The 12,775-nt window shown below is 38.7% G+C and overlaps 1 protein-coding gene and 1 long non-coding RNA gene across 5 annotated transcripts in view; one reads left to right on the top strand and one right to left on the bottom strand.

Annotated features, from left to right (window-relative positions):
- Positions 1 to 947: 947 nt before the first annotated feature.
- On the bottom strand, positions 948 to 10,794 carry LOC146064728 (uncharacterized). 2 transcript variants are annotated; one of them, XR_014471846.1, is made up of 3 exons: positions 8,718 to 10,794; positions 4,363 to 4,535; positions 948 to 2,198 (listed from the first exon to the last, which is right to left on the bottom strand). It is a non-coding gene; the product is annotated as an uncharacterized LOC146064728 (long non-coding RNA). The 2 variants fall into 2 exon arrangements; XR_014471847.1 differs by having other exon boundaries at positions 4,363 to 4,603.
- The window catches only part of LEF1 (lymphoid enhancer binding factor 1), a 135,991-nt gene continuing 132,899 nt past the window's right edge, over positions 9,684 to 12,775 (top strand). Inside the window, exon 1 of one of the 3 annotated variants that reach the window (XM_083178508.1) lies at positions 9,684 to 10,768. In XM_083178508.1, coding sequence (XP_083034634.1) covers positions 10,550 to 10,768 — 219 coding nt within the window. In that variant the 5' untranslated portion in view covers positions 9,684 to 10,549. The remainder of the gene's footprint in view (positions 10,769 to 12,775) is intronic. The other 2 variants (XM_083178516.1, XM_083178524.1) reach the window with 2 other exon arrangements.

A 12,775-nucleotide genomic window follows, 5' to 3' on the forward strand; every position in this document is an offset into this window, starting at 1 on the left:
TCCACCATCTGTTTCTTATCTAACTGCCATTCACCTTTATGTCTTCTTCCATACACAGCTTGTGGAATTGATACAATAACATTTGTTTTAAACTTCATCTGCAGTGTTACACTGTGTTTTTATATATGACACTACACTCATAGTGTGCCTCCTTACTGTATATCATCTATATATGGCTATTGTCCGTTAGTCTCCAAAACACTGCCATCTACTGGCAGAGAGTGAAACTACATCTCTTTCTCATACATGCACAAACACAGAAGGTAGCAGACTCGCTTTGAAAGCTTTTGCTTACTAATAACTATAATATAACTTTATGAGCAGATCTGATACATAACAAGAACCAGGAAATGCCAGGAAATAAGCTGTAGCAGATATTTACTGTACACCAAACTGTCTACAAAAAAAAAAAATGCTACAGATAATACAGCATGAACACCTATTATCACTTTTTAAATGGTGTTTCATGCTGTGCTGCCTATTTTGTATTTCCAACAATTTAATCAGAAATGCACCAGGGCTCCATTCTTCAGTTAATTTTTTTTAAAATATGGTGCCAATGTCATATGTTCAAAGAGATCGCACACTGTATGGAACTAGCGCCATGTATCTGAGGAAATCAGCAGATGTACCTAAGTCCGCACCAATGACAGATCCACCACTGATACTACAAAATGTGAAGGATATGGTAATCCTGACAAAGTGACTTTACCAAAAACTGAAAATAGGTAACCTCAGTTGCACCATTACTCCTAGCATAAAGGTTTAGGGCAGGCATGTCCAACGTTGGCCCTCCAGATGTTGTGAAACTACACATCCCAGCATGCTTTGCCACAGTTTTGCTATTAGAGAATGCTAAAACTATTGCAAAGCATGCTGGGATGTGTAGTATCAAAACATCTGGAGGGCCAACGTTGGACATGCCTGGTTTAGGGCCTCATTTACAGTTGTACATCAGTTTATGTCACAGAGTAACCTTTTTGTTGGTGAATACATTGTTTGGGTATAAAAAAATAAAATTAATAGATGTGTTATTCCAATTAGGTAAATAGTTTGACAAGGAATCACATACACTGGATATAAATGAAGTATGGGTATTTATTTTGTAGCAGGTAAACAGCTCAGCAAACAAGATTACTGAATTGCAGGGTTTTCCACAGATTTCACTGTCAGGGTACACTCCAAAGTACCTAATGTAATATTACATCACTGTCCTATCACCCAGCCGCTTTTCAGCTTTGAGACCAATGACCTCCTGCCCTGGACACTCATATAACCAAGCCACAAAGGAAGGAAGGAAGGAAGGAAGGAAGCCACAGGTGCTGCTAATCCACCAAACCATGATCACATAAATTAAGGAAACCTAGACTGGATCTAAATTTCCTGCTGCTTTAAAACCTGGACTGGATCTTCCACATTACCCTTATGTGGAAACATGCTGTCCCTGCCACAATAGCCTATAGATATTGCAGGGTAAATGTAATAAAGCTTCCAAAAAATGAAGAGGTGATGTTGCCCATAACAACCAATCAGAATCTGTCTTTCATTTTCTAAGATGCAATAGAGAAAAAATAGACCGATTCTGATTGGTTACTATGGGCAACATCACCTCTTTTAATTTTTAGAAGCTTTAGTAAATTTACCCCTAAGAAGAAGCATTGCCGCTGCTTGTTTCAGGATCATCCTATTTGTGTTCTGTTACTCCTCGGAAGCAGTGACCCAGAAGATATTGTGCCCATACCCATGTTGCTTCCTACCTGAATGGAAAGAATCTGAGAGATAATCCTAGTGCCTCAAAATAAACAAGTCATAAATCAATAATATACCAGATGGAGGTAAGACGACAATCCAATCACTTGTAGTGTCTGATGAAAGACACTACAAGAAAAGGAAATTAATCTAGGGTAGTAAGTCAACAAATATGTTAGAACAAATATCCGAAGTGGTCACACGATAATGATGAATGTGTCCATAAACCTTCTTTAATAAACCTTTTGGTGTGACGGGTATCACCACACCCAAGTCTTTTATCCCCTTTAGGTAGTACACTTACAAGAAATATGCTTAAATTGGCATATAACACCATTTTCAGATAGAGGTTCTCTGTTCCACTGGTATCAGGCAGAATTTCCTCTCATATTCAATATGAATTTATCACAGATGGCGATGCTGTCTTATGCTGGGAATGATTCAGCACCCTAGAGAAAAAGAAGAATATCTAAGTGTAAAACTACTGTATGTACTGTGAAACGGATCACATACTGTATCACTGGATATACAGATCGTATATCAGATCAATTCCACAGGCAAGTGTAGTTACAGCAAGCAGCATACAGGTAATCACGGTATAATACAGACTCTTCCAAAATGCTCCAGTTGTCCTTAGCGTAACCCCACACTCCGGTCTATCACTTGGGCAGCTAATTCACCATCAAGAGCATTTACCCTTTGCCCTGGAAACACTTATATCATGAGATCACAGGTGCTGCTGATTACACAACCTTGCTTCTGCTACAGCTCCAAAACTTGGTCTAGATCCTATACATTACTCACGTCTCTGTCAAAATACATATATTTTATAATAACATTATAGGGAAAACACCATACATGAGTAAATCTTAAAGGCACCATGCTTGCTCCTCAAATTTTGACTGTGGCACCTGGCTGTAAAATCATACCATATCAACATTCCCAACATAAGACTGATACGATGAGCACCATCTAGTAGCTTCCACTGTGTCAGCATCTGATGTTCATGGGCTCCGAAGTGTTTTAATTGCCCTCTAACTCTTGGCTCCATAAGCAACCACCTAGGTTTGCATAATGGTAATGAGAAGAGGTTTAACAAATATTCAATCCTGGGTCACGACTGTCAAACACCGAAAAGGGGGCAAGGCCGCGAGATACGGCTGTGGATCATCGAGATACGACCTGGAGCTCGACAATCCACATCTGTTCTCGGGAAACACAGCATTGAATAGGCACCCGCCAATATTTTCTCCATCGAAAATAGCAGCGGGGATTGAATACCCCCCTAAGTGAGACCTTGTCACTCGGTAATGGCACTGCCCACCACCCCGCCAAATGGCCCATGCAGGCATCAGCACATCTGCGTTACCAGGGGAACTCACAGCATGCACATTGCTGCACATGTGGGTGCATTCTAAATAAATGATGATGGTTGAAACATAGTGAATGGGCTACAATATATATATATAAATAGTTTTGCTCTTGTTTTCTACATTTATATCAAATAAAGTGGCATGTAAATTTGTAATGATTCCTTAATCTACTCAAACGTCCTTATATTTTACAGACACAAGGGTGGCCATACACTAGGGCAATTTATCTGATGCTTGAAATTGCATCCCGGCAGCTTCCCGGGAATCCTGCATTTCAGATTCTGTACTTGAGTGCTTATTTTGCATCAGATATATTGCATGCAGTATGCATGTTGTACCATACAATTTATCTGATGGGCTGTACTACAGGATGCTAGGAGGGCTGGCCTAAATAGTATTGCTGCATTTGGCCGGTAATTCAGTAATAAATACTCATAAAAAATACTAATTTTCCAGGCGTATTTGGCTGAAGCCTGCACTCATCAGTCAGATCCATGCAGGCTTCTCTGTGTAATTAAATAGAAAAATTATTGAAAAAAATTGCATGGGGTCCCCCCATCCGGCTATAACCAGCCCTGGGCTCATCATAGGGGAGTAGGGACCCCCCAATAAAGGGGTCCCCCCATCAAGGGGAAGCCCGGGGCTGTCCCTGCCGGTTGTGGGTGGCGGGCTGATTGCAAAAAAATATATATTTAAATATTGTAATCATTGGTGGCCAGTGTCAGCAGCAGCCTCATAATGTGTTTCTGTCTGAGACTGCTGCTGCAGCCCCCGCTGGGAGGGAGGAGGAGGGAAGGAGCAGAGAGGAGGGAGGAAGCAGCAAGACCTCGCAACAGCAATGCCTTGCGCAGACAGCAGTGGTGTGGCGATGACATGGCAACCCGGGGTGCAACGACTTGCGACCAAGGAGAGTTGATGCAATGCGCACGGGAGCATGCATTGCATCGCCCCTCTTGTCATGTACATGCAATCTGGGCACAGTACATGCGATTTAATGCCTAAATCGCATGTAAATTTCCCAAATTGCATGGAGGCTGGAATAGGATGGGAGAATCAGAAAGAGAGAGATTTGGTAAGAAATCTCCAGTTTGATTTTACAATGTAAATGATTGCCACTTTAAAAACACTGGAGATTTCTTACCAAATCTCTCTCTTTCTGATTCACTCATCCTATTATGGTCCACTTTTCATAGTAATTTGCATTCAAACGTAACTTGAATTACTTTGGCAACACCGTTACCCGTTCTAGCTTGTGCGGACACTTCCGTGACCCCTGAAACCATAAGGAGATTATGATGACATGGATGTGCTTGTTTTGCTCCTTGTGTCTTCCCAATAGTATCCTTGTGGTATATCCAGCTTTTGAAAAGAGGGTGAGTGCAGATGGAAAACTAGGCTCTCCAGGCCCAAGTGCTAAAAAATGTAAATATCCGAAAGTTATTGGCTGTAACACAATCCATTCATTATTAACTTATCAATACCTACAAAAAAAAAAAAATTAGTAATGATCCTTATTAAAAAAAAATACAATTTTTTAACCCCTTAGAAAAAAGTTGTTTGCATTGGTGCTTGCTCATTGTAAAGCTGGGCATACACTGTACAATTATCTGTGTATATGTGTTTGGGAATATAGATTGCAAGCTCCTCTAGTGCAAGGAGACAGGGACTGATGTGAATGTTCAACTATTCTCTGTAAAGTGCTGCGGAATATGTGTGCACTATATAAATAACTGCTAATAAATAAATAAACTGTATGAAGTTATCCTCTGACAGTTTCAAATTGAAATATATGCAAAGCAATAATTAATTTATTAATTTTCTGATTCAAAATGATGGAATTTGAACTTGTATTTAAACTACATTTCCTATGTATCAATTGTATGCTAAGAAAATTGTTTGGAAATAAAATCTTGTCAACTTTAGGTTTATCAATTGATGTATCTACATGCATCTGGAAACATTTATAAACATTGTATCTACTGTATGTGTACAATTCCCATGCAGTGGCAGTTGTGAGGAGATGTAACAGTGTTCTCTACTTCACTGTAGGCTATTCTGTTCTCTCCTATTTTATAGTCCTAGAGATGATACTCAGAATCCAGGTCAGAAATTACATGGATCTTGCTATGTTTCTGAAATCTGGAAAGAACAATTTTACAATTGATTTTATTGTTAATCGATGTGTAAATAAATAGGGAAACATTTATTTAATAAAGATGATATAATGTGGGTGTCAGGCCCGATTGTATGTTGGCAGGAGTCAGTGCAGGTTATATATACAGTCAAGTAATAACATGGTTTACAGGTCCTGATGTGCACTAATAAGTACAAGCTGGAGAAAGACTACATTACAATATAATAACTTTTTATTAGCTTACTGACAGAAAACTTCATGTGCACAGTAAAAGAAAACCACCACACATCCTTAAAACGTTCTAATACATTTTGAAATTCATATTTTGTTTTGTAGTTAAATATCTCTCACTGAATATTGTTAGTATATATTTTATAATAAACAATCTGCCTGTTTAGTGGCTATTCAAATGCTATAAAGTACAGCATTTGCAGGGTGAGTGGATGGGATGTCAGTGTAGGCCTGCACATTCACTCACACACTCAACTGTTTACATGGCACTATGGAACCCTTGTGACTCCTTATTAATAAAATATAATAATAATACTATATTTACAAGATATTGCTAATTGTTTTTAAACAAAAAATACACAGTCTTGGTCTTGACATCTTTATTGTATTTTACATGCATCTTTTATTGTTAATGTTTGTAAAAGCTCCAATAAAATAAAATAATAATAACAATAATAATAATAATACATCCACTGCTACCTTGCAAGCTGATCACATTGGATGCCAGTATCATGAAATCTCTATTGCCCCTACATTGTACAAGGTAAGTGTTTCATCAAAGTCTTTAACTGTACTTATCAATGAACAAATGTGGCATGACTATGGTAATAACATATACATAAAGGAAAGTCTGACATCAAACTCATTTCAGTTCTCTTAAAACACAATTACCAGGGAACTACTTGTGACATTATATAGGCATTCTGAAAGTAAAGTTCATCTACTAATTCCTGAAATAAAATTACAATCATTTTGCAAATATGTCAGCACAGTGTTGTATCTGTCTGTTAAACTACATTTAACAAAATCACCTAATAAAAAGTGCATTTTGAATACTACTGCTTAGCCTATAAGTATATTTTCCTAATTAAGATCACTATGATATATATATATGGAACTAGAGTGCCGATTCACAAGCATTGTTCTATATATGGAACTACATAGACATAATGTGCAGATTGGGTCTATATACTGTATAATTAAATCATACTATTAGCCTGAATAAATAGAATACAAGTTAATACTGTTAATACATCCTAGCACATGTGATAAAATGTAGAGAATAATCAATTGTGATTATCTTTTTTTGCATAACATTGTCATGATAAAGAACAACATCTAACATTTTGCTTACCTGTCTTTAGTACTAAATACTATGGATTTACAAACCAATCAAAATCTAGGGAAACAACATCCATATGAAAAATGAAAGAAATGCTGTGATGTCATTTTTTATAACTTTTTTATATAAAATTTGACTGTAAAACACATTTTTCCCCTGCAGTATTAAAACCAAATTAGCTACATATAAATAAATGTGATCTTTATGAAAGTACAGTATATTTGACTTTACTCAATACTCATGTGTTCTGTTTAGGTTTACACTGCTTTTAATTGAACAACAGCACACAACATAGAAAACTACATATATTTTATAACAGTAAATATTGTTAAATGTATGGAACATTGAACAACTATTTTCCAATGTAACCCACCCCCTGTTCATTTACAATGGCCCAAATGCAGAAGTGATTTTAAAGGAAACCAGTTTAAAAAAAATATACATATATTTTGATGTTTGTTTTCCTCCAGCTTTTTCCTTTCCTGCTCTCATAATGAGCATCCTTCCCTACACCCCTTATCTTTGTATCTCCTCCTCCCCCGAATATTGCACCGAGGAATCCTGCAGGTTTGTGTTGTCTACAGCTGAGCTGGCCAGCTTTCCTGACTTGATGCTGTACACATAAATCATTATCCCCTTTTTGTATGTTATAATAAAAAAAAAATCTTAACACCAGGGGAAAAAAAAACTGTGCTGGGATAATCTCCAGCCCACATGAAAGGGTCTAGTAAGTAGAGATAGGGGAAGCTGCTCCAGACAGCATCCCTTCTAATGAGGCTCCTGCTCACCCTATAATAAGCACACCCTGCTCTACTACAACTTCCTCCTCACTTAAAATAGAAGAAAACAATACTGAAACGCATTAGTGCATAGAGAACATTACAGACTTGTCTTTATGTCTTGTCTATCTATACCAGTTTGGAATAAGAATACCAGAGGGGTTTACCCCATCCCCAACATCCAATGCAGAACATGTGTCCTCTGCAATCCATTCCCAGCACCCTATTGTCAGTTATAGTGTAACCACTATCAACAACGTTATTTCCTAATAGAAAATATTTTTTTTTCTACATATACTTATAATAAATGTTCCGTCCAGTGAACACTGAAGATCAATTGGATTACACAGATTAATGTGATATTACAGTTATATGATATACAGTATATATATTATTTCTTTATTATCTTTGTTATTTTTTTGTTATGTTTTTGAATGTTAGTGATAAACATTTAAAATTCTATTAGCCTGCCCCCCCCCCCCCCCCCCAGATTCTCCATAATTTATGTCTAGATATTAATATGTTTTACATAGAAGTGTATTATTAATAATAAATGTAATAATAGCAAGTAGCACTGTATAGAATGTAAATGTATATAGTGGTGATTCTAAACAGATAATCATCATTTCTCGTGTGTATTCATCTTTTCTATTTTATGTATAATCATACAAAACAATCAGCCTTCTCGCACCAATCGTTGTACTGCGGATATATTAGTGCCCTATCTCGCAGCTTGCAGTGGAGTCTGGGCAGGGAAAAGGTGCTCTACAAATTAATATGTAAATCCAAACAATTAGCATGAGGGAGAAAATAGGATTTACATTGGCAAAATGAATTCTATAGTAATGTGACACTAACTTACTAACAACTGTCTGGTCCCTTATCTCGCCGGTCATCATCCCAGTGTTTATAACAGCACCACTGTCCTCATTGCCTGATGATGAGTAGCATAGTCCCACTTTCCTTACTGCATTATAATGAGAGGGCAGATCACTATTTTGTTTGAAAAGCTACACCATGAGAATATATATATATATATATATATATATATATATATATATATATAATTGATTTATTAAAATGCGTGATATAAAATATAATTTTGTATAACCAATAACCTGTCAAAATGTCACAGTTATAATCAATTTGAAAGTAGCTTATATTAAAACATTGTCGTGTATATGTATCAGAAGACGATTGTACACTATGTTATGTGCTGTACAGATGCAGAGAGATGTTGCTGTAATGAGATGCACCCTTGTGTGTTGTGAAGTGGGTGTGAGAGGTGTAGTTGGTCCCAGTGTGGACAGGGCATTGGATGTACTCACCTCAAGATCCTAGATGCCAGGAGCTCATAGAGTTAGCAGCCTGCTTCTTCCCGTTCTCTCAGCTAATAATAACTCCTGAGATCCCCTCTACTAATCAAGGACTATCCTCCATATGGGATCTGTTTGGTGTTATTTTTGTTTGATCTCAGTTAATGCTCTCCCAGTATTAGACAGCTCCAACTGCATCTCTGGGGAAGTGGGGTGTTAGGATAGTGTGACATGCAGTTTGTAGATCTATCTACCTACCTTGCCTCTCTGATGATGTGTTACTGTAATATACATACAGTATGTATGTATATATATATATATATATATATATATATATATATATATATATACATACATACATACATACATACATACATACAAGAGTCGCTATAATGAATGTGACTATCTGTACAGCTAATCTCGCACATTTTCTGATACTATTTGTTTATTTGTCTGTATACATGTTGCACAAAGATGTGTGCGAAATACACTTTCTACTTTTTGCAGCAGCAAAAGTTTGCCCATTTGCGTTGAATAAGTATATCACTTTTTGTGCATAATATGTATGTATATATATATATACTATACAATGTGTCACCAAGATTAACATGAAATCTTTCACCCAGCCAGCTCCTTGGCCCCCTCTCTGTACCGCAGACGGATTATTCTGTGCGAGACGTGTACACCTGCCTCCTGATTAGATCTTTCTCCTCTGTTTTCCTTAATTGTTGCTATTAGGAGTATTTCATTTTGGGCTGTTTGACTCCCCCTAGCAGAGTTGTTGCTCTCTCTCCCTCCCTCGCTGTGCTGTGCTGGTGTCCCCCCCTGCCCTGCCTGCATTTGCTGAGCTGGTTCCCCTCCTCTATCAGCGAGCTGTCAGTCACCACGGCGGCTTCTCTTTCATCTTTCCCCACAGCAGACACAGGGAGAGGGGGAGAGGGAGGGGGGCACAGGAGGAGGGGGATGTTACATTACACAAACAGACACACTGCTTGCCCCTTCACATTGCATAGGGATAACAGTTGCCTGCCTTCTCCCATCCTACAGCTAGTGCTGGAGTTTTACTGAGTCCCAGTCCCAGTGTGCCAAAACTCTGACCCAGCGGAGACCACAGACACCAGGAGGGGGAGAGGGCCGGGCAGGAGCATGGAATAACCTTGGCATCTAGCGGGTAAGCGGAGACTGGAGTTTTACCTGAGGGTCCAGAGGAGGAGCCCAGCAGCCTCCCACTCACACTCCTAGTCACACAGACTGCACTGCTAGTCACTCTCACAGCAGTCTCTCACTTTGCAGAGAGCTTACAGGAAAGTAAACTACAATCATCTTTTCTTTATACAAGAACAAAGAGGGTCCATTATCCGCTGCCTTGTCCCTAGTTTCTTGTGTCTCCTGCTCAGACATCCTCCTGGCTTACTCACCCCTGAGTCACAGGCTGGGACTAGATCTCCTTCCATCTTAGTCACAGTCACAACAAACTTGGTATTTTCTCTGTGGCATTCCATGTGACGCTCAGAAAGGGAAAGAAGAAAGTTTCGATGGTCACAGAAAAAGCCCTGTGAAGAGCCTAGAGGTCTGCGGGGTGACCGCATGCCTCGTACACAGCGCCTGCTAGACACATGAAGCCCGGATCACCTGGATAACAGAGAGGAAGGAGACCCTGCTGCTGCTGCTGCCTGACTACAAGTTCTTCCACCGTCTGCAGCTGGGACACCAGCGCTACAGAGATCTGCTTTTCCCATAACTTCTAGGATTCCCTACTGATGGTGCTTGGTGCATAGGTTTGGGGGGAGATTTTGCCTTGATCCTCTGTGCAGCACAGTAGTGGTGTGCCCTGTCACGGAGCCATGCCTCAGCTCTCTGGAGCAGGGGGAGGCAATGGAGGTGGTGGAGACCCTGAGCTGTGTGCAACTGACGAGATGATCCCATTCAAGGATGAGGGGGATCCCCAGAAGGAGAAGATTTATGCTGAGATCAGCCACCCGGAGGAGGAGGGGGACCTGGCAGACATCAAGTCATCTCTGGTGAATGAGAGTGAGATCACTCCAAACAGCAACAGCCATGAGGTATTTACACGTTCTGGTCCCAGGAGACACCTGGGTTGTGTGAGTGTGGCCACTGGGCTCTTGTGTGCATGCATGGTCAGTGTGTGTGGTGCATAAAGCTCACTAATGGGTGAAACAGGTAGTAATAGTAGTAATTCATCCATTTATGTGCTGTTTAGAAATACAGGTCTCCGTTATATGTATTTGCTTAATACTGATTAATACCTAATTGCTATGCTATTGTATGGTTCGCATCCTGTGCACCATTCATTTGCATATGTTTTTCACTGCATGTAAGAACAGTTACTGTAATGCTTTTCATTAATAGAAAGCACTTTTGCAACCATTGGCAAGTTTGGAAACTGATAGTAACGTCCACAATAAAGACATGCACTATCCACAAGTAGAGCATTTACACCTCATAGCATTCTTCCACAAAAGCAATGGTCCAGGCAACTGCAGATTCTGACACAATGGTACATAATCAGTGCTGTGGTTCATTTGATATCCCTAAGCCAATGGGCACACAGATCTGGAAACATGAGAAATTTCAAGCTCCAGAAGAAAGTGTTTTCCTTCACCTTCCCTGAACTATGTGACTTTAGTCTTTCCAAGTGTCACCACAACTTGTCACCAGTGTCACCCATGTGAATGTATTTATTATTTATTAACAGTTTCTTATATAACGCAGCATATTCCTTTGTGCTTTACAAAAGGAGACAGTGATACAACAAACAGGGTATTTACAGATTGTCAAAAGGTAGGAGGGCCCTGCTTGCAAGCTTACAATTTATAGATGGACAGTGCAACCATGAAATACACTATTAGACAAATGATAAAAATAGGTAAGGAAGTTACTTTAGATGTTCAAAACTCATTAAGGTAAATACCTTCTAGGTGGTTCATAAACAGTAATTATTATGTTGAGAACCTATTCCAACACACAGTGTGCACGATAGGTAGCAGAAGGCTTTCTCTCACACATCACGGCACTCTGCCAAGTTGAGTGTTTGGTCAAAGATTTCCTAGGTTGTAATTCTAAAAAATACAAAAGTAATGCCATGATGGATTAATTTCTACAGCAGCCATGCTCAATTGGGCATCCTCCTGTTACTTATCACCCTCTTAGCCCTAACATAACAAAAACTAGGATGGCTAAATACAATTTATTATGTACTGTGTAACAACACTTCCTTCTAATGTTTCATTTTATTTAGATTAATCAGAAAAAAGGACAGTTACAGCAAATCACCTGGGCTAAATACATCGTCACGTGCGGAGTGATAAAATGGAGGGAGATAAAGTACTGGCCAATCAGCTCCTGCCATTTTCAAACACAGCCTGTAGCATGACAGTTAGGAGCTGAACAACCGGTACTTTATCTCTCTCTATTGTAATGCTTACCAAGCAATGATACATCTCACTCACTGACAGTTAAAAGTCAAATTTTTGTCTGTAAATAGATAAACAACATAGCAATCCTGACAAATATGACATTTGCTGGATATTACACAACTTCTTCTCTAATCATGTACCATAATAATATTTTGTTCTGGATAGAGCTGTTAACCATTTGCTATAGTCTTCTAGATCACTCCCCATTGCACATTAATACAAATGTGCCAGTAACTAAGTCTTATTTAAAATTTGACCATAAATAATATTTGATTTGGTCGGAAACAAATAGCTTATATTAGTCTTTTAAATATATAATACATAGGAATAATTTGTTCGATTTTGTGTATCATTTCTGCATTCATTTAATTAGCACACAAATATTCATCTCATTAAGTAAATAAAATGTAACAACAAATTTGTGTAAGTAAAGGAAATTAGAACAGGATGCTACAGCTGGCCACGTCTGTGCAAATTATAGGTAGTTAGTAATCTCACATGATGGTCAACCACTACTGTTACCTGGGGGATATGGGGACGGGGGGTGCACATTTATATGGGGTGCTAAATCTCTGCAGCACTTCCTACTAATAGTAATAATTATTATTATTATTTAATTTCTACAATCACATA

Source organism: Crinia signifera, chromosome 1 (assembly GCF_055691185.1).
Source record: "Crinia signifera chromosome 1, ASM5569118v1, whole genome shotgun sequence".
Lineage (NCBI taxonomy): Eukaryota > Metazoa > Chordata > Amphibia > Anura > Myobatrachidae > Crinia > Crinia signifera.